General features: G+C 42.3%; 1 protein-coding gene across 2 annotated transcripts in view; it reads right to left on the bottom strand.

Moving 5' to 3' along the window:
* The window catches only part of BMPR1A (bone morphogenetic protein receptor type 1A), a 143,733-nt gene that overhangs the window by 8,648 nt on the left and 111,967 nt on the right, over window positions 1-23,118 (bottom strand). For both annotated transcript variants that reach the window (XM_063958828.1, XM_063958829.1), the window contains exons 4-7: window positions 10,374-10,536; window positions 3,312-3,414; window positions 2,070-2,169; window positions 1,319-1,421 (exon numbers count right to left, since the gene is read on the bottom strand). In XM_063958828.1, the coding sequence (XP_063814898.1) occupies window positions 1,319-1,421; window positions 2,070-2,169; window positions 3,312-3,414; window positions 10,374-10,536 (469 nt within the window). The remainder of the gene's footprint in view (window positions 1-1,318; window positions 1,422-2,069; window positions 2,170-3,311; window positions 3,415-10,373; window positions 10,537-23,118) is intronic.

The following is a 23,118-nucleotide window of genomic DNA, read 5'->3' as shown; positions in this document are numbered from 1 at the left end:
GCAGACTTATAGTGGGTACACACTAGACGACATGCTCTGTGAGTGACGTCGCCTAGTGTTTCCCCTCCCGTGCCGGGGCGGTTGGCGGCAGGAAATACACTGAGCGATATGACGACCTAATCGCTCAGTGACGTCACGCCACGGCCGGGCTATGCATGCAGCTCTTGGACGACAGTCCAAATTGAGCTGCATGCACGGCCGACAGCGAGGGTCGTCAATGACCCGCGGGGATGCGCATCGCTAGTCGTTGCCGGCATACACACTTGCTAAGAAGGTAAATGACTCAGGAAGGGTGAAAATAAGCGACGTTGTTTACTTTCTCGGCAAGTGTGTATGCACCTTTATATTGCAAACTAAATATAAAAACAAAGGTTGGCATTATTTTTGAATGCAATCTTTTTTTATTTAGACTTTACACAATTTTACCATTGACCAGTTGCAAAGCATATAACAACTCATGTCCAATTGGCAGCCTGTCATGTAGACAAATACTGTATGTCAAACCAAAGTACTAGTCTAGAATGTCAAAAACATGTTATAGTAATCGCAGCCATAAAATAACGAGACGTAATTTTTTTTCTTTTTAGCTTATACTTTATAATGCTCTTAACAAAATAAACATTAAATTGTAAAATGTTAAATGAATATACTTTCTAATAAATTTTCGGCTGTGCAACATACATAGGTTTATGAAGTTCTAGACTCCAAATTGCACTGGTGGATATTTTTTCTTGGTAGTCTGTTGGGGATGTAATTATGATCCAGACGGTCGGGATCCTGATGGTCAGCATACAGACGCTAGGATCCTGGCCCAGGACTATTCCCACTTGTGGGTGTCCACGACACCCATAGAGTGGGAATAAAACCTGTGGCGAGCATACTGAGCCACCGAGCCCAAAAGGGGCTTTCTAGCGCTTGCCCCGCTGCCGGGATCCCAGTGTCGTTATGCTGACCGCCGGTAACCCATTCCAAACCCCAGTAAACTTGTTTAAGGTTCACATTTTAGCGCTGGTATTAGATAGATGGATAGGAATACAGATGGGTCCATGGTTATCTTGGCTAGTTTGCTGCACCTAGGCACAAGATGGTTTATTAACATAAACCCTTCATCTATTGTTCTCAGCTGCAATACAATGCAGAGAACAATACAGCAGGGGATTACGTCCGACTGCCCAGTCTCAGTTAACCCTATTAAAGGTCAAGAAAAACATAGACCCATCTGTATTTAGTAATTTTCTTGATTTTATGTAGCCAAATAAGAAGTGGACCACTAGAATAAGTGTAAGAGTATACAAGCTTGTATCAGTAAGAATCTTACTTGTAGGCACAGGTGACGAGGATGAAGACCATAATGATTAAAAAGCAGACCACAACGGATATTATGAGAGCAATGAGGTGTGCGCTTCTGCCAAATATTCCTTCTGCAAAGATGAAGCATGGGTTAGTCACACTGATAAGAAACAAAGAATAAATGCGTTTATTTTTAGACCATTAAATCCTTGAATTTTGTTCCCATTTTTATTAAGAGTTCAGAAGACTCTGAAAGCCTGCCTGATTCAAAGTGTACTACAGTATGTACCTACTGAGCTCTTCCACAGAACTCTATTATATCGTTCAACTTGTGAAGGCTGAAGGCGACGGTGAAATAAATGTTAAGAGAACCATGTGCTTCTCAGAAAGTAGGACTCTACAGGTACATTCCTGGACATATCTTGGAGTATCAGCAATAAAAGGAGCTTTTCCCAGAATTTAAGAAAGTGCACAGAATGCCCAAAATGAATGGGTGTATGAGCACTTACATGGAAGATTGTGTCTAGAGCCAAGCTACAAATATTTGACAGAATATATGAAATTTATTTAATATAGATATTTTTAAGATGTATTCAGCCTCTAAATCAGAAAAGTAGATGTGTTTTAGAGCATTATGGGGTTGGCAATATAGAGCCGACAGATTTAGAGCTAACAACAGTTTGGTTTTAAGAGAAAGTCTTAACCTAGAATTGGTTTAGCTCCTGTTTGTTACATGCAGCATATTATAGGTTTTGTAGTATACTGATGAATCACTCTACCTGGTCTCCCATCGGGAGGCAATGTGGGTTGCAAATGCTTATTGCAGAAGTCAGTCCGGCAGCACTCTATCGTCCTTCGTAACTGGGCTTTGGGAGAATCCTATTTGCAACAGAATAAAAGGGGAATTTAGTCTTACATGAAAACCATGAGTACTTCTGTGCAAGCTGTCATGAGAAATCCCAGCCAGATGCAATACACATTTCTAACTTGCTTGTGGCCTTCTATTTTACTCTAGATCTCGACTGCACGTAAAGACTCCTAACAGTACACAGCGCTTGTACCGTGACAACTGCTGCCTCTAAATCTCAGTGACCGCCCTCCTGGAGTAAACAAGTGGGAAAATACTAACAAGACATGGACACCTGGAGAACCTATTCAAGCAAGAAAAAATTTTTTTTTACACACTATTACTTTATAGAATTTTTTTTTTTTTTTTTTTTTTTTTTTTATAATGAGCCCATTCTAGAGCTATTCATCAATATATTGTACCTGAAACCTCTAAGACCTAAGAACGACTGCTGGTCTCACACAATATGATGAATGAAAAGTTATAAAACTGTACTAGTGCGAACATGGGACCTAATTCTGATTTGCAGGGTATTGCACAGAAGGAAGGGAAGTGGCTGTGCAATACCGTACAAATACAATGCAAATGCAGCAGGGGTGTATTTAGAAGATAGATGCCTCCTGTATGCATCTGCAATCAGAGTTGGTCACCATTGCAGCACTTGGCCAATCTGCATAAACTGAAGCTGACTCAGGACTGTCAGATACAGTCATCCGAGTCCAGGAAGTCTGCGCACAATGAAGCAGACCATGGGTCTAATTCAGACCTGATCGCAGCTGCACACTTATTAGCTCATAAAAAAAATCCCTGTGCACTGTAGGGGGGGCAGATGTAACATGTACAGACAGAGTTAGATTTGGGTGGGGTGTGTTCAAACTGAAATCTAAATTGCAGTGTACAAATAAAGCAGCCAGTATTTACTCTGCACAGAAACAAAATAACCCACCCAAATCTAAGCTAAGAGGGGACTGCGAGTGACCGCAGAACGGGACTTGTACATGCGCAGAACAACCAACAATCTGATTTGTACGTAAACCATCGGGCTTGCATACAAATCCAAATCAGGCTCACAGCCTCCTTGTTTATATACGTAACACTATATACAAAACACTAGTAGGTGTAATTATACACTTCCAACTCCCATTCCTGTTAAATTGTACACGCAGTGTTTTACCTTGCACTGAAAATCTGAGCCTTCAAGCTTCATGCAGCCAGACGTTAATGTGATTTCACCATGTTCATCTTCTTCAATTATTGCAAAGCAATGGCCATTTGTACTGCAACATACCCAACATACACAGATTATTAACCAGTTCAATATAAAAAAGGCATAATACTGAAACAAAAACAAAAAAAAGCATAAAGATTTATTGTGTGAGGTTTTTTTTAATATAGCTTTATCTTCTGAAAAATGTTTGTTTATACAAATCTAACCAGCTTGTTTTCTGTTCTATACCTCAGAGACAGAAAACCACACATACACAATAAAACTTTAAAACCACTGTAACATTGTTGCTTAAGTGTACCATCTTCTTACAATATGAAGTAGACCCTTTTTTTTTTTTTCTAACTAAGCGTTCATATCAATAATGATTCTTCTAAAACACATGGAGAAAGAAGCCCAATGTGAACAAACTCCCTTCATGAAATGAAAGTGTTATCCCAAGGCCCAGTGTGTTAGAACAGCACCACAGCAGTGATTTAAAATAGTGCTATTAATGCCATTGTTTGAAGGTGATAACTGTATAGAAAATCTGAATCATTAACTGAAGAACAGTAAATAAGCCCAGTAAGATCAAGTGTGTTACAGAAATCTCAGTAAATCTGGGTAAAAGGTGGATCTGTAAAAATAAGAATTTACTTACCGATAATTCTATTTCTCGGAGTCCGTAGTGGATGCTGGGGTTCCTGAAAGGACCATGGGGGAATAGCGGCTCCGCAGGAGACAGGGCACAAAAAGTAAAGCTTTAGGATCAGGTGGTGTGCACTGGCTCCTCCCCCTATGACCCTCCTCCAAGCCAGTTAGGTACTGTGCCCGGACGAGCGTACACAATAAGGGAGGAATTTTGAATCCCGGGTAAGACTCATACCAGCCACACCAATCACACCGTACAACTTGTGATCTAAACCCAGTTAACAGTATGATAACAGCGGAGCCTCTGAAAAGATGGCTCACAACAATAATAACCCGATTTTTGTAACTATGTACAAGTATTGCAGATAATCCGCACTTGGGATGGGCGCCCAGCATCCACTACGGACTCCGAGAAATAGAATTATCGGTAAGTAAATTCTTATTTTCTCTATCGTCCTAGTGGATGCTGGGGTTCCTGAAAGGACCATGGGGATTATACCAAAGCTCCCAAACGGGCGGGAGAGTGCGGATGACTCTGCAGCACCGAATGAGAGAACTCCAGGTCCTCTTTTGCCAGGATATCAAATTTGTAGAATTTTACAAACGTGTTCTCCCCTGACCACGTAGCTGCTCGGCAGAGTTGTAATGCCGAGACCTCTCGGGCAGCCGCCCAAGATGAGCCCACCTTCCTTGTGGAATGGGCCTTAACCGATTTAGACTGTGGCAGGCCTGCCTCAGAATGTGCAAGTTGAATTGTGTTACAAATCCAACGAGCAATCGACTGCTTAGAAGCAGGCGCACCCAACTTGTTGGGTGCATACAGTATAAACAGCGAGTCAGATTTTCTGACTCCAGCTGTCCTGGAATATATTTTCAGGGCCCTGACAACTTCTAGCAACTTGGAGTCCTCCAAGTCCCTAGTAGGTGCAAGGCACCACAATAAGCTGGTTCAGGTGAAACACTGACACCACCTTAGGGAGAGAACTGGGGACGAGTCCGCAGCTCTGCCCTGTCCGAATGGACAAACAGATATGGGCTTTTTTGAGAATAAAACACCAATTTGACACTCGCCTGGTCCAGGCCAGGGCCAAGAGCATGGTCACTTTTTATGTGAGATGCTGCAAATCCACATATTTGACTGGTTTTAAACCAATGTGATTTGAGAAATCCCAGAACTACGTTGAGATCCCACAGTGCCACTGGAGGCACAAAAAAGGGGTTTGTATATGCAATACTCCCTTGACAAACTTCTGGACTTCAGGAACTGAAGCCAATTCTTTCTGGAAGAAAATTTACAGGGCCGAATTTGAACCTTAATGGACCCCAATTTGAGGCCCATAGACACTCCTGTTTGCAGGAAATGCAGGAAACGACCGAGTTGAAATTTCTTTGTGGGGCCTTCCTGGCCTCACACCACGCAACAAATTTTCGCCACACGTGGTGATAATGCTGTGCGGTCACCTCCTTTCTGGCTTTGACCAGGGTAGGAATGACCTCTTCCGGAAAGCCTTTTTTCCCTTAGGATCCGGCTTTCCATCGCCATGCCGACAAACGCAGCTGCGGTAAGTCTTGGAACAGACATGGTACTTGCTGAAGCAAGTCCCTTCTTAGCGGCAGAGGCCATAAGACCTCTGTAAGCATCTCTTGAAGTTCCGGGTACCAAGTCCTTCTTGGCCAATCCGGAGCCATGAGTATAGTTCTTACTCCTCTACGTCTTATAATTCTCAGCACCTTAGGTATGAGAAGCAGAGGAGGGAACACATACACCGACTGGTACACCCACGGTGTTACCAGAACGTCCACATCTATTGCCTGAGGGTCCCTTGACCTGGCGCAATACCTGTCCCGTTTTTTGTTCAGACGGGACGCCATCATGTCCACCTTTGGTATTTCCCACGGTTTACAATCATGTGGAAAAAACTTCTCAATGAAGTTTCCACTCTCCCGGGTGGAGGTCGTGCTGAGGAAGTCTGCTTCCCAGTTTCCATTCCCGGGATGAAAAACTGCTGACAGTGTTATCACATGATTTTCCGCCCAGCGAAAAGTCCTTGCAGTTTCTGCCATTGCCCTCCTGCTTCTTGTGTCGCCCTGTCTGTTTACGTGGGCGACTGCCGTGATGTTTTTCCCACTGGATCAATACCGGCTGACCTTGAAGCAGAGGTCTTGCTAAGCTTAGAGCATTATAAATTTACCCTTAGCTCCAGTATATTTATGTGGAGAAAAGTCTCCATACTTGATCACACTCCCTGGAAATTTTTCCCTTGTGTGACTGCTCCCCAGCCTCTCAGGCTGGGCTCCGTGGTTACCAGCATCCAATCCTGAATGCCGAATCTGCGGCCCTCTAGAAGATGAGCACTCTATAACCACCACAGGAGAGACACCCTTGTCCTTGGATATTGGGTTATCCGCTGATGCATCTGAAGATGCGATCCGGACCATTTGTCCAGCAGATCCCACTGAAAAGTTCTTACGTGAAATCTGCCGAATGGAATTGCTTCGTAGGAAGCCACCATTTTTACCAGGACCCTTGTGCAATGATGCACTGTTTTTAGGAGGTTCCTGACTTGCTCGGATAACTCCCTGGCTTTCTCTTCCGGGAGAAACACCTTTTTCTGGACTGTGTCCAGAATCATCCCTAGGCACAGCAGACGTGTCGTCGGGATCAGCTGCGATTTTGGAATATTTAGAATCCACCCGTGCTGATTGTAGCAGTATCCGAGATAGTGCTACTCCGACCTCCAACTGTTCCCTGGACTATGCCCCTATCAGGAGATCGTCCAAGTAAGGGATAATTAAGACGCCTTTTCTTCGAAGAAGAATCATCATTTCGGCCATTACCTGGGTAAAGACCCCGGGGTGCCGTGGACAATCCAAACGGCAGCGTCTGAAACTGATAGTGACAGTTCTGCACCACGAACCTGAGGTACCCTTAGTGAGAAGGGCAAATTTGGGACATAGAGGTAAGCATCCCTGATGTCCCGGGACACTATATAGTCCCCTTCTTCCTGGTTCGTTATCACTGCTCTGAGTGACTTCATCTTAATTTGAACCTTTGTAAGTGTTCAAAAAAAATTTTTTTTTTTTTTTTTTTAGAATAAGTCTCACCTAGCCTTCTGGCTTCAGTACCACAATATAGTGTGGAATAATACCCCTTTTCTGTAGTAGGAGGGGTAATTTAATTGTCACCTGCTGGGAACACAGCTTGTGAATTTTTTTCCCATACTACCTCCTTGTCGGAGGGAGACTTGGTAAAGCAGACTTCAGGAGCCTGCGAAGGGGAAACGTCTCGACATTCCCATCTGTACCCCCGGGATACTACATGTAGGATCCAGGGGTCCTGTACGGTCTCAGCGCCATGCTGAGAACTTGTCAGACGCGGTGGAACGCTTCTGTTCCTGGGAATAGGCTGCCTGTTGCAGTCTTCTTCCCTTTCCTCTATCCCTGGGCAGATATGATCTTATAGGGACGAGAGGACTGAGGCTGAAAAGACGGTGTCTTTTTCTGCAGAGATGTGACTTAGGGTAAAAAACGGTGGATTTTCCAGCAGTTGCCGTGACCACCAGGTCCGATGGACCGACCCCAAACAAGTCCTCTTCCTTTATACGGCCATACTGTGCCGTTTGGAATCTGCATCACCTGACCACTGTCGTGTCCATAACATCTTCTGGCAGTTATGGACATCGCGTTTATTCATGATGCCAGAGTGCAAATATCCCTCTGTGCATCTCGCATATATAGAAATGCTCTATAGTCAATAAAATACTGTCCCTGTCAAGGGTATCAATATTTTTAGTCAGGGAATCCGACCAAGCCACCCTAGCTCTGCACATCCAGGCTGAGGCGATCGCTGGCCGCAGTATAACACCAGTATGTGTGTATATACTTTTTATTATATTTTCCAGCCTTGTCAGCTGGTCCTTGAGGACGGCCCTATCTATAGACGGTACCGCCACTTGTTTTGATAAGCGTGTGAGCGCCTTATCCACCTTAAGGGGTGTTTCCCAACGCGCCCTAACTTCTGGCGGGAAAGGGTATACCGCCCATAATTTTCTATCGGGGGGAACCCACGCATCATCACACACTTTATTTAATTTATCTGATTCAGGAAAAACTATGGTAGTTTTTTCACATCCCACATAATACCCTCTTTTGTGGTACTTGTAGTATCAGAAATACGTAACACCTCCTTCATTGCCTTTAACGTGTGGCCCTAATAAGGAATACGTTTGTTTATTCACCGTCGACACTGGATTCAGTGTCCCTGTCTGTGTCTGTGTCGACCGACTAAAGTAAACGGGCGTTTTAAAAACCCTTGACGGTGTTTTTGAGACGTCTGGACCGTACTAATTGTTTGTCGGCCGTCTCATGTCGTCAACCGACCTTGCAGCGTGTTGACATTATCACGTAATTTCCTAAATAAGCCATCCATTCCGGTGTCGACTCCCTAGAGAGTGACATCACCATTACAGGCAATTGCTCCGCCTCCTCACCAACATCGTCCTCCTACCTGTCGACACACACGTACCGACACACAGCACACACACAGGGAATGCTCTGATAGAGGACAGGACCCACTAGCCCTTTGGAGAGACAGAGGGAGAGTTTGCCAGCACACACCAAAAACGCTATAATTATATAGGGACAACCTTATATAAGTGTTTTCCCTTATAGCATCTTAATATATATATAAGCATATCGCCAAATTAGTGCCCCCCCTCTCTGTTTTAACCCTGTTTCTGTAGTGCAGTGCAGGGGAGAGCCTGGGAGCCTTCCCTCCAGCCTTTCTGTGAGGGAAAATGGCGCTGTGTGCTGAGGAGATAGGCCCCGCCCCTTTTTCGGGCGGCCTCGTCTCCCGCTCTTAACGGATTCTGGCAGGGGTTAAATATCTCCATATAGCCTCCGGAGGCTATATGTGAGGTATTTTTAGCCAAAATAGGTATTCATTTGCCTCCCAGGGCGCCCCCCTCCCAGCGCCCTGCACCCTCAGTGACTGCCGTGTGAAGTGTGCTGAGAGGAAAATGGCGCACAGCTGCAGTGCTGTGCGCTACCTTTAGAAGACTGAGGAGTCTTCTGCCGCCGATTCTGGACCTCTTCTTACTTCAGCATCTGCAAGGGGGCCGGCGGCAAGGCTCCGGTGACCATCCAGGCTGTACCTGTGATCGTCCCTCTGGAGCTGATGTCCAGTAGCCAAGAAGCCAATCCATCCTGCACGCAGGTGAGTTCACTTCTTCTCCCCTAAGTCCCTCGTTGCAGTGATCCTGTTGCCAGCAGGACTCACTGTAAAATAAAAAACCTAAGCTAAACTTTCCTAAGCAGCTCTTTAGGAGAGCCACCTAGATTGCACCCTTCTCGGCCGGGCACAAAATCTAACTGGCTTGGAGGAGGGTCATAGGGGGAGGAGCCAGTGCACACCACCTGATCCTAAAGCTTTACTTTTTGTGCCCTGTCTCCTGCGGAGCCGCTATTCCCCCATGGTCCTTTCAGGAACCCCAGCATCCACTAGGACGATAGAGAAAGGATAATACAAGTATACACTAGATGGCAGCATTTGCCTGATCCCGAAATAAAGTACCGCAATGACTTTAGTCACACTAGCTATTTGGTCACTTATACATGAAATATGGACTGTTACTGTGAGCCGATGGTAGGAATTGTCCACGAAAGAATTCAAGTCTAGCAGCAGCAAATGCTAATAGAAAAAGCTAGTTATTGCTACAAAACTATAACCAGTTTATAATGTGTACATACAGTACAAGTTTCTTTTTCCTGAATTCAAGTAAGGGGAGGGGGATTTAATTCACTGCAATGTGCCACCAGACATCACCAAGATGTCAATCTGCGCACATTCCTCTCTATTATTGTGGTACATAATCTCCACACATTTCAGAAGTACAATGGAAAATTAGCAAAGATACCCTTTTCCTATCTGTATCGGTGGCACTTCATATTCATCACATTTCATTCACTACAAACAATACAGTCATGCTCATCCCTTTTTTTTTTTAAAGTGATGTCCATGAAACTGAAGTAGGTTACACACATGTGCACTACTCAGGTAGGAAAACTGTGGTGTTAACAATAAAAATAATAGATCACTTATCCATAACACCAATGTCGGATCCAGTTTAGTATAGCTTCATTGCTTTGCTATACTAGCAAAGGTTCTAATGATAGACGATTAGAATCTGACATATGTTTATAAAGCATCATCTGGCTTTTTGGATGTAAAACTTCTCTAACTTGTGCATTATGATATGATAAGGCAATCCAAATAAGCAACATTGAGAAAGATGCCCCGTCTTCAGAAACACATACAGGAACATTCTAGGGCAATTTAACAAGCATTAATGTAAATGTTATTATGAGCTTAATGAGACTTACATGCACGTGTTGTTTGTAGCATCTTCCGGACAATACCCGAAACAATAACAATTTAAGAACGGCAATGTGTCCTCTGGTGCCAACGTGACCCCATTCTCCAGCTTCTTAGGGTCGGAATTTGATTTCATTCCTGTTCTGTGCGGCATGATGTCAAAATTCTGACCTGCAGGAAACAAGCAGGGGTAGGAATGTTTGGTTGTGGAAAAAACGCATTCGTATACAACAATGAATATGTTGAGGACATACTGATAAAACTAGCTTTTTACATCACCAAATAGTCTACTCACCAACAAGGCACGCTAGGATAACACCGTATATAGTACAGACACAGAGTACTATTATTGAAGATATAATAATATGGGTTGGAAAAGTGCACTAATTTGTGGCCAACAGAATCTACACACACATGAACCGACACAAATGAAACCTATTCTACATGTTCTGTTGTCCAGATAACAAATCCAACAAAGCCCGCTTTACACATGTGGAATGAGAACATCAATGATGGGGAACATGTGGACGCATGGTCATCCCCAGCTCTTATGCTGTCTATGCCAACCATGCTTCACCTGCGGCCACAGCTTGTACTGAAGACGAGATGGGACCACGGGTGAAGTCGAGCGTGTAATAAAACTCTTTGCCATTAGCATCCTGCAGCACGTGACGTATTATGCAAAAACGCAAGAAGATCATGCAGCATATTTGCAGAGGTAGCACAATACCTGCCTCACATGTTCTCTCACTAAAACAGAGTACTATTTAGGCAGGCTATGGTCTTGAAAAATGTTTAATTACTTATGAAGATATTTTTTTTTTAGATTTAAAAAAAAAAAGAGTAAAATTTGAAAATGAACATATGTAATCACAGTAAGTGCCCGACAAGACTCCCTTCTACTCATGCTATGGGGAAGGCATCCTGGCCAGTTTCCTCATCCTCTAGGTCAGTGGTTCCCAACCTCGGTCCTCAAGGATCCCCAACAGTTCGTGTTTTCCAGGTCACCTAGCAGCTGAACAGGTGTATTCATTACTCACCGACACATTTTAAAAGACCCACAGGTGGAGCTAATTATATCACTTGCAATCCTGTGAGGAGACCTGGAAAATAGGAACTACTTGAGGACCACGGTTGGAAACCACTGCTCTAGGTCATCAGAATCCCCCACCTCATCTTGCTCATTCAGCGCCATGTGCTGGTACTGGGCATGACCCTCCACTTAGCACTGAATGCCGTGCAGTCAGAGGCGGAGCTACCATTCATTGCACCGGGCCCCTGGAGGACTAAGGGGCACACTGCTGCCCAGACCAGCAATGAAATATTCCACGGCCCTCGCGCAGACCATTTTTAACTATGTTAGATTAATGATCCAGTACAGAGAGCAGGGTGCCTGAAAGACCTGCCCCTTACCTTAGGGATGCAATGCTGACCTTGTCTGTACCAGACTGAGAGAGGAGTCCTGCCACCTATCAGCGCTGGGGTCAGTGGCCATTGTGCTCTTGCCGCCACCAAGATACATGCCCACTGTTCTCCGCACTGCACAGGACATTGTGCTTGTACCCTTGTCACCCACTGTATCACCCTCTGTTTCCTCCTTTCCTCCACTGACACTCTCTGCCTCCCCCTTACATTTCGTTGTCACACTCTGCTTCTCTTTGTCACTCACTGCCATGAGGCATATTGTGAACTTAAGTTGGGGTGGAGGAGTGGGATCCAAATCATATTTTTGCACCTGGGCCCACTACTCACAAGTTCCACCACTGCGTATGTGATACTCCATAATGGGAGCAAACGCCCTTCAATGCCTCTGGCCTATGCAGTGAACATGAAAGAAACTTACGAAAGTATGGCTGTGATGTTGGGAGGAAATAGAGTATAAGGATCACGGATGGAATCTTTGTTGTGACTTAAGAGTAGTTGCACTGAAGTTAGATTTGCACAGTGGATTCATAAAGTACTGCTGTTTTCTGTATTTATGGGACAGCAGGGACACCAAAAATCACTAGATCACAAAGAAGTGGCCAGAGAGAGAAACCTATGATGCTGGAGAGAAAAAAGTACACTCCATTGATTGAGCTTCAGAAAATCATTTTACCTCCGCTTCAAAATTTCAATTCAAAGTAAGTTCATTTTAAATTAAAAGTAAAAATGTAATCAAGTATGTTCAATTATTTTATGGCTGTGCACATCTGTTTATCATAATTGTTGATTATATACACATATATATATATATATATATATATATATATATATATATATAAAAATAGTGTGTGCCATCACATTACACAGTGCTGTACAGAGAATATGTAATTACAGGTTGAGTATCCCATATCCATATATTCCGAAATACGGAATATTCCGAAATACGGACTTTTTTGAGTGAGAGTGAGATAGTGAAACCTTTGTTTTTTGATGGCTCAATGTACACAAACTTTGTTTAATACACAAAGTTATTAATAATATTGTATTAAATGACCTTCAGGCTGTGTGTATAAGGTGTATATGAAACATAAATTAATTGTGTGTTTGTACACACACTTTGTTTAATGCACAAAGTTATAAAAAATATTGGCTAAAGTTACCTTAAGGCTGTGTATATAAGGTGTATATGATACATAAATGCATTCTGTGCTTAGACTTGGGTCCCATCACCATGATATCTCATTATGGTGTGCAATTATTCCAAAATACGGAAAAATCCGATATCCAAAATACCTCTGGTCCCAAGCATTTTGGATAAGGGATACTCAACCTGTATTCACATCGATCCCTTCCCAAACTAGACCTTTGTGTAATCGGGAAATATACAATATCCCTGCAGACGGGATGCCAGCTGTTACTATACAGACGCCGGAATCCCAGCAGAGAGTGCGCTCGCCATGCATTGGGCCTGGTGGCTCGCTGCGCTCGCCACAGGTTATATTCCCATTCAAGTTGGTGGTGTGGATCCACCAACCGAGTGGGAATACCGGGCCACTGTCAAGATTGTGGCTGATGGTTTATCGGCGGGTGTCAGGATGCCGGCGTCTGTTTCCTGTACGCCAGGATCCTGACAGCCGGCATCCCGTCTAATCTCCTACCAAATAAACACACCACATATTCTAGGGTACAATTTGTCAGCATCCAACATAAATATATGGCTCTAGGGGTATCAAAACCATGACATCAGAACGGTGAGGCAGCAACGCTAACCACTATGCCGTCATGCTACAAAGAAACACTAAGGGGTATATGAAATAGTTTCCGATTTCAAGGATCTGCCATGACTTTGGTGACGGTCACTAAGTTTAAAACAGCATTTTGTTTTAAGATAATACCATGTTGGTTTTTCCTTGAAACAAATTGCAGCTTTAAATTTACAAATTATATTGCCTAACTCATGCTGTTTCCAGGAAATCAAGACCTATCACATATACTGCAATAATGCATGAAATGGAATAAACAGGCTTCATTTTTCAGTGTATTTTTCTTCAAGCATAGTGGATATAGAATTGGCTCAGAGGCAACAGTGCAAATTTCACGTCATAAACATTTGTTCTTTTGGTTTCATTAATTGACCACGTGACCCCATTGTAATGTGCAGAGGTTGTCAATTAGTCTTATTCTATACTTTACAACAAAGCAGGGTAGGTCGACTGGGGTCACATGTGAAAGCTAACTGGCAACCTCTGCCCAATATAGTATTAAGGCGTCCCACTACTGCTGTAAAAATCGTTTCAAGAACAAACAAGCAAACAATTTTTGCAGTTTAAAGCAAACTATAGTGGCAAACTGCAATGAAGTCTTTCCTCACTGTTGCATTTGTTGCTGTAACTGTACAGAATCACTAATAGTAACAAGGGATGTTATTTTGTTGCAATTACTCCTATCTATATATACAAATGGTTCCCAAACTGTGTGTCTAGGCACCCTGGGGTTCCGCGAGTCACTTGTTGGGGTGCCTCAGGTTGTTGGTCCAGGACCACATCAAATTATTTATGGTCAAAGTAATAGGCAAAACCAGAGCTGGTGGCTACCAATCATAAAGCATCACTCTGTACACCACCACATAACAGAACCTAAGGATGAACAGTAAGCACAATTACTTAATTTAATATTTGTTTCCAAATTTATAAATAAAAAATCTTTTATCCTAGGGGGGCTGTAAAAAAAAAAAAATGCTGATACACTAGTGTGCCGTGATTCAAGAAAGTTTGGGAACCACTGACATACACATTTCCTAACAATTGTGTTGACACGACAAAACTGTCTATATGGGCCTTGAAACTGAAATTCTCAAAGCGTGTGTGCAACTTTAACAAAATGACTTGTTTGCAAAACACATGTATTGTATGGTTGATGAGATTAGATAGAAACTAGTTATAATGCTGTTACAGCTGCAACAGGAAGATTAGTCAAATTGGCCTCATTATACAGTAATGACTTCTGAGGTTATTTAATGAAGGCAAAACACTAATTTCTTCAATTACTCTAAAAACTATTAATGCACAATTTCTCAACAGGAGCACTAGACAATGCAAATACCTATATAAAATAGAGGCAAACAAAACTACAGAGAACACAATCAACCAATTATACAAAGGGTGTTTAAGGCAGGAATATTACAGATGGGTGGAATACTGTGACAGGTATGGTACGGGCTTGCTGCGCTTGCCACGCTTCAGGCCCAGTTGCAAGCTTCGCTCGCTACACTATTATAGTCCCCCTTCAGGTGGTGGCGTGGACCACCACTTGATTGGGATCTGGGGGCTTTGGTTGGGATTCTGATCGTCAGCATTTCGCGAGCTGTCGGGATTCCAGAGACCGCCGGTAAATGAACTGCATCCCACTGTGACACGAGGCATCATACACACACAGTGAATGGTGGATATAGTGTTAATATAAATTAATGGTGGATTCCAAGCGGTTATGCACAAAGCAATATATTTTATACAGTATAGCTACACCTTTGGCCATGATGTTACTCTGGTGGCCAGGGATGACTATGGAGGAAACAAGAATATGGTGAGCAGGAGGACTTTATGCTGTAATGGAGCAAAGTGAGGTGAAAATGAGGAGGATGTACTGACTGCGGACAGAGAGGAGATATATAATGGGCATCAGTCTGTTATGGATTACTTTATTAGATTTACTAATTTTTTATTATACTGCTTACACCTATTTACCATAACATATCATGCTGACTCTTCTTCACCATCTGGAAAGGAAAAAATGAGCATCCATACCATAGAAGTTGACTCCCATTAGACCTCAACAGCAACTGTAAGTATTTTCTGTGAACATTTAGATGCACAAAACTAACTAAGTTTTATGCACAGACCAGAACCCACCAAAAACAGAAAAGAAACAAGGTTTAAATTCCTCTGGCAGCGTGGGGAGATCATGCAGACAGGCTTTCCAGACATACTGAAATTCATTTTAAATACTCCTTTTTCCTGCTGCAAGCATTTCCTCAGTACAGTGTTTCATTTGGACATGATGAGAACATCCAGCCTAAAGTCGCAGTCCTACTGCCAGGCTATGAGCACGCAGCCAGTTCTGCTCTATAAACATCAGAACAACCACATCCATGGGATACCAGATAATATCCACTCCTCCAGCATCAGGATTTCACATCGCCAGACAGTTTTAAAATAAACATTTGAGTTTTGGCAAAAATGCTTAGTAAAAGCCAAGATGAAAAATTATACAGCTCTACTATACAGGCTTGAAATGAGGTTGTGATTATAATCTGTCCTACCACCCCTCCTGACATTCATCTTGGCATGATTGTGAAAAGGTTATGCCCAACAGCACATAACGTACCAATATTAAATCTGCTTGCTAATATGCAAACCATTGCTTTCTTTGTAGATCTATATTTTAAGCTACATCTGCACAACTAGAAGATCAGAACCCCCTGTTGGTCACCCATAGCCCGATATACAGTAGATCTATTAGAAACCGCATGTGGAGTTTCCAGAACAAATTTTAACTATATAAAAAAAATATATATATATTTTGATATCCTCAACTATGGGTTAAGAGGGTTTCAATTAAGCACTAGATTCCCATGTGCAGAGGGGGTTACACCTTTATGTTGCGTACGTATGGCACAAGACGTTTGCTACAACGGAGATGCTCACCATGGGTATTGATATGTACTTTTGCCAAAATTGTGCAGCTTACTTGCATCACACCCACACATAAAGATGCTTACAGTATACCAGGGATGCTAGATTAGTACTTTTGTCGGAAATCGGAATAAAGCAGGGGCATTCAACATGCGGCCGTACAGCTGCTGTGGAACTACATATCTATGCATGCCCTGCCACAGTTTTAGTATGCCATAATGACAAAACTGTGGCAGGGCATGCTTGGATGTGTAGTTCCACAGCAGTGGGTATAAAGTCGTGGGACATACAGTTGGCATAGCCACAGTCAACATGACGGTGGTCAGAAGAACAGCGCCGGAACCCTGACACCGCTCAGAATCCAAATGCCGAAATCCATCCTAAATTTAAGTATGCCAGAGAGGGTTAGGGTTAGGCTGCGGTGGGGTGGGGGGAGGGGTAGGATTAGGGTAAGCAGACTAACTAAAATATGTTAGGACTCTGACCACTGGGATGCCGCTGTCAGTATTCTGACTGCTGGTATCCTGGCTGTCGAGATCCCGTACCCAACCCACTCTTGCATAACTAAACATGGCGGGAGGCATAGTGTGGATGCTCATATTAGAATTCTGTCTTCTGCGCTCAGATTTGTGACCGGAGTACATGTAATGTTAGACCCAGTAGTCTGTGTATCCTTGCATTGACCTTTTGTTGCCTTAGTGACTATCATTCTGTATTTATATGGCGTCACAAGGTGTCTGCAGCGCCTAACATAGGACTTAAGCACTATGAAAAACACAAGAAAAACTGACTTACAGTACAGAATGTTGCAGGACATTGTTTATAAACATTGCTGTATCAGCCGCCATAATCCTTAAATTAGCAGCAAGGCGGCAGAACCCAAGGGTTGGGCAGCAGGCAGTAGATGATGGTATAAGTAATGAAAGGAAAAAGCAGATTAGGGAAGACGGCCCTGCTCGGGAGAGCTTACATTCTGCGGCTAAGATGCATATTTCAGAAAAAAATGCATGGCGTGGCTAAGTCACGAAGTTGGTGACGTGCCAAAAAGGGCTATTTGGTGCGATTTTAGCAAAGGTGAATGTGGACACATTTATCGCAGCATGAGGCTCCCTCAGAAACCTAGTACCTAATTGAATAGCCCTCTATGAGTAAACGTAGGTAGTGGTGCTTGCCACTGCTCACTGCCGTCTGCTTTCAGCCATACCTTTCTGGGCCTGAATGCCCAACTAATTACATCACACCCACTGCCAGCTGTGTGATAAGTCTCTCACTATACAATAGATTGGCAGCAAGGATGGATTACTATCATTGGCAATCTATTGTATAGTGAGAGACTTATCACACAGCAGTTAGACTGGTAGGAGAGCTCTTGGGAGGCGATACAGGGATCGGAGGGAAAAAGTGGCAAACAATGAAGCATTCAGCACTGTGATCACCGTTTTAGTGATTTGTCTGCCAACACAAATGCCACTTGTGCTTATATTTATAGTCTGTTACGTTTACAGTGTGGAACGGTTAAATAAATATATGTAATATCTGTACATTAATACAAGTATTTCCATAATAAGGTTGTAAAATAACACTAGAAAAAATGTGTCAGGTACTGAAAGACTGTAAAGAGTGAAGCTAATTGAAAAACATATAAATAAATAAAACAATAACTAAAAATAAACTGCACTAAATGTTGGACTTGATCCTTCCTAAGGATGCAAGAGACTGCATAAGCTGTCGCTAGAGACAAATTATCCTCTCATGGCTAGACAATGTATAGACAAGAAGATTGCTCGGGTATTGCGGATCAATAAGCCTTAAGACGTTGTCTCTTAATTCCAAAAAGGAGAAACACACACTTAGGAGTACTAACGATACTTTTTGCAATCCAGCTGCAGATAATAACATCCATGTGCATGGACAGACTACACAAACCCGACTCCAACAACAATCATCTAATAAACGTAGTTAGAATTATCGTCTAGCTCATCTACAACGGCAAAAAAGAATAATAAAAAGATTAACGTGCACTAACGACCACATTGGAAGTGACGTAGGATAAAACATATACATGTTAGCAATATAATCAGCCTTACAAATGGGACGCCCTTCCAAAAACAACACACAACACTTTGTAAGTAGAATGAATAAAGGGAAAAACAATAATAATATAAAAAAAAAGGTGAAGAAAGATGAAAGAGTATTAACGTGTTAAAAGAAAACTACATGGAGCATGAGCATGTGGCAAAGGAATTCTGGAGAACTCGGTATACAACTTGTCTCCACATGTGTTTTTTTTTTCCCCCTTCTTGTTTTATTGCCTCAGCAGTCACAAAGGAGTCTGAGGTCTGGCAATGTGCACTGAATCAGCCTTTTCTCCAGCAGTTGCTTTTATTTCGTTTCTTGCTGTTTTCTTAAGTGAATGGCTTTGTCCAATGCGGTCTCTCCCTCCTCCTCTCTTCTAAGGCTCTACCTTGGGTTCGGACTGTCCACAGAGGGTAAGCGTTAATTACCTCCAGCCTCTAAATTGCTCTGATAATCCACAGTGAACTGCAAATGAATAGTCACCACCAGCATGGGCCAGCTATGAATGCACAAAACACTAGTCATTCTAAAAAAAAATTCTGTACCTTAAGCACGTAACACATAAAAACTAAAATTGTGCATCTGGATAAGGGACATTCCTGAAAGTGTAAAGGGGGTATCTTCTAAAGGACACTACTCAAGATATAAAACACACAAAAAAAATGGCAAAAGTATAAAACAGTCAAAAACTTTAGAAAATAAAAATTAGTGGAATGTACTTATTAGTGGGATGGGATAAAGAACTCTGGGGAGCTCTTTAACAGATCACTGGAAAGGATATGACGTGAGGGATCAGTAAGTGACATGCTGTAATGTTATTGTCTATTACAGTGCATCCGGAAAGTATTCACAGCGCTTCACTTTTTCCACATTTTGTTTTGTTACAGCCTTATTCCAAAATTAAACAAAAAAAAAAATGTTTCCCCCTCAAAATTCTACACAAAACCTCATAATGACATGAAACAAGGTTTTTTTTTGAGATTTTTGCAAATTTATTAAAAATCAAAAACTATGACATAACATGTACATAAGTATTCACAGCTTTTGCCATGAACCTCAAAATTGAGCTCAGGTGCATCCTGTTTCCACTGATCAATTAAGCTGTAGGAACATATCAAGGATGGAGTCTACCTGTCGTAAATTCAGTTGATTGGACATGATTTGAAAAGGCACACACCTGTCTATATAAGGTCCCACACTTGACAGTGCATGTCTGAGCACAAACCAAGCATAAGTCAGAGGAATTGTTTGACAGGACTGTCTCGAGGCACAAATCTGGGGAAGCGTACAGAAAAATATCTGCTGCTTTGAAGGTCCCAATGAACACTGTGACCTCCATCATCCATAAATAGAAGAAGTTCGGAACCACCAGGACTCTTCCTAGAGCTGGCCGGCCGTCTAAACTGAGCGATCGGGGGAGAAAGGCCCTAGTCAGGGAGGTGACCAAGAACACGATGGTCACTGTCAGAGCTACAGCATTCCTCTGTGGAGAGAGGAGAACCTTCCAGGAGGACAACCATCTCTGCAGCAATCCACCAATCAGGCCTGTATGGTAGAGTGGCCATACGGAAGCCAGAATCAGACCTCCGGGAGAAGTACAGTGGAGAAGTTGCCATAGAAACCAATCCGCATCTAAAAGGAGTCCATACATCAAGAATATCATCCAAATTCCAATTCAAATATGAAATTAGGGGAATTGCCTAACTGACATTAGCGCCCCATAAATGTAATTTAACAGACCCAGGGTAAACAAACGGTGGCAATTCAGCTGTTGTGAAACTACAAATCTCGGCATTACGTCACCGGTGTTCTGTAAGGTCATGTTGTAACTGTGGCAAGGAAGGGATGCGCAGTTACACAGCACCTGGAGTACCACAGGGTGCCTACTCCTGTCATAGACTGTGCTACAGAAAACATAGCTAGAAACGAATTCATTGCTATGGACAACCTCTACATTATGTCTCTTAAAAGGTATGATACATCTCCTATCTTTATTGCCTCTTGGAGTAGAGCATCAAAAGCCTAATTCTCTCTCTGGCAGGACTTGTGGTGCCAATCCACTGGTAAAACTGCCAAACATATGTCCAATCTCAGGTTGGATAGGTGCTTTACGAAAGATCCACTCATGCAGCAAGCAACTTGGTCTACGACCACCTTAACTTGACTAAGGCAATTTAGATGTAAGAAAAGGAAACTTAAATAATGTTCTTTCTAGCACCCTGTACCTGTCACAACCTGTTCATTTTCTCTTTCCTGCCTGGGGTGTCACTCTCTGCGAAACCTGCTGCGATATAGACCAAAGTGTGCTAGAAACACCAGAGCAAAGAGCGACACCCCAGGCTGGAAAGAGGAACTGTACAGGTTGTGACAGATGCAGGGTGCTAGAATAAACACTACTTAATGCACACTTCTCTGTCACAAATCAGTATACAGGGGAAGCTAACTGGTCCCCCATATCTAACTGCCAAACCTGTACAGACAAAATTCCTGACATGCTGCATCATCATGCAGACTTCAGATCAGCTCACAAAATACCTTCGCTCCACAGGCAATGGGTGCAAAGCGTTTTAGATCTCATCCCATATTTGTAAAGTAATTTCAATGCACTAAATTAAAACCATGTGTTACAGTTATTGCTTTGTGATTTCTCATCCTACAACTAACCACATCGAGGCTGGCTTTGACACTGTTTTCTGTACCGTGCCATGTTCAACTAATAGAATACGCGACTCAAGCAGCAGAAAATTAAGAGTGCAAGTCTACAAGTACTTTCAAAACGTCAAGGGGAAAAAGGGTGTGTGAGACTAATAATTTCTTTTTGTGTGTGTCACAGGTGAAGTACAAGACTAAGCAAATAAACCATATTTTAAAAGTTGAACAAGTGCGCATTTATGTTTGTCAAGGTGATAAAGAAAACTTTTCTATGGGTCTGATTTACTTGGCGCCATTGGAAGAACGCTTTATTTTTTTAGTATAAGCTTGAAATTAGACACTCCGGGACCCCTTCACCAAGTGCCATTGAAAACAGATGACTGGCAAAGAAACCAGCCTGGAAACTAGAAGATATCCCTGAAAACATTATAGGCAGGACGGACTGGCTATTTAAATGAATTGAGGATGTAAACTCAGTCTAGTGTCTTGTGATTAAGATCTATGGCGTATACAGCATAAAAAGTGCTCACACATCAGTGGTGCCAGGTTAACACATTTCAACATTAACCAGTTGACAATCATATGCCAAGTCTACTGCTCTCGAAAACCAGTCCAATCAGATTATTTTCTGCACTAGCTATATATTTTTTTATTGCGAATTAAACAGCAGCACAACCGTAAATGCTGTTTTGTAAATCCCAATTTCTACCCTGCAATGCTTTTCAAATGAAAAAAAAATAATATATATATTCACCCCTATTTCACGATCTGACACATTCGAAATGTGAAACAACCAATAAAAGGAAACAGGATTTATGAACGAATAAGGGGGCAGATTTATCGAGTGATACTCCTGGTATCACGCCTTACGAATGATAAATGCTGCTCCAGCTAATCAGCTCCTAACAGTCAAGTGTTTGGGGGGGAAATGACAGTAATGAGCTGATTGCCTGAAACACCATTATTCATAACGAGTGACAGGAATAGCACTTGCTGATAAATCTGCCCCCTTATGCCTCTATGTATATAAAAAGACAGTCCTTAAGTTCATCAGTATGTACCATAATATGTTACAATAGAACTCTCCCCAACTTTCGATATATGGACCCACACAAGACAGATTTACAGGATATGTCAGATGTCACAAAGAAAAGAACATATATATACTTCACTCCTTTTAATAGAAGAAGGATTTATGCTAGAAATTCTCTTAACATGTCACTGACTAATGCTCTGAACGGTCATGAACTACAATAATTTTAAGGAATTAAAAAAGAAAATGGAATGTATTTTATAAATCTGAACAGGTTTGCTGGGGAAATACAGATTTGTTGCTGCACCAAATGTGCAGTTTAAGGGGCACAGATTTGTTAAACACAGAAGTACAGGAAAACCAGCTTGTGCTTTATAGATTTTGAAGTAGACAAATTGCTGCATCAGTTCACAATTACAGGGCTCAAATTTTGTGTGACTTTAAACCAGGAGCACAGGGGATGGCTATGTATAAATGTGGATAAAGGAGTAAAGAAAAATTGTAAGGACTGTACAAAGCCATTAATACAAAAAGGTTATATTTGGGAAATAAAAGAACAAATTTATTAATATAGGGCATTAACCTAAAAATGTATTTCAATAAAACCTACAGTTATCTTTATATAAAATATAGTGTTTACTACTGTACAGTAAGCTGTGGTAATGTGTAAGCAACAAAACAGTCAGTAAAACTGCTGAATGAAGTTACAATGCAAGACAGGCAATCTGAACACTAGCCCTTTTTTCAGCTAGAGAAATACCAGCATTCATAGGGGTCAATCCTATTCCCTGCGATGTTTCCGCAAGTGCATTGCAACGCCACATTTACAGGACCGCTGACTGGCAGATTTTTATCCGCAGCCCCATATGGCTGCGA

This window comes from Pseudophryne corroboree, chromosome 3, assembly GCF_028390025.1.
Source record: "Pseudophryne corroboree isolate aPseCor3 chromosome 3, aPseCor3.hap2, whole genome shotgun sequence".
NCBI classification, from domain to species: Eukaryota; Metazoa; Chordata; class Amphibia; order Anura; family Myobatrachidae; genus Pseudophryne; species Pseudophryne corroboree.
Note: the sequence above shows the minus strand (reverse complement) of the source record. Positions and strands in the feature narration are given on the sequence as shown.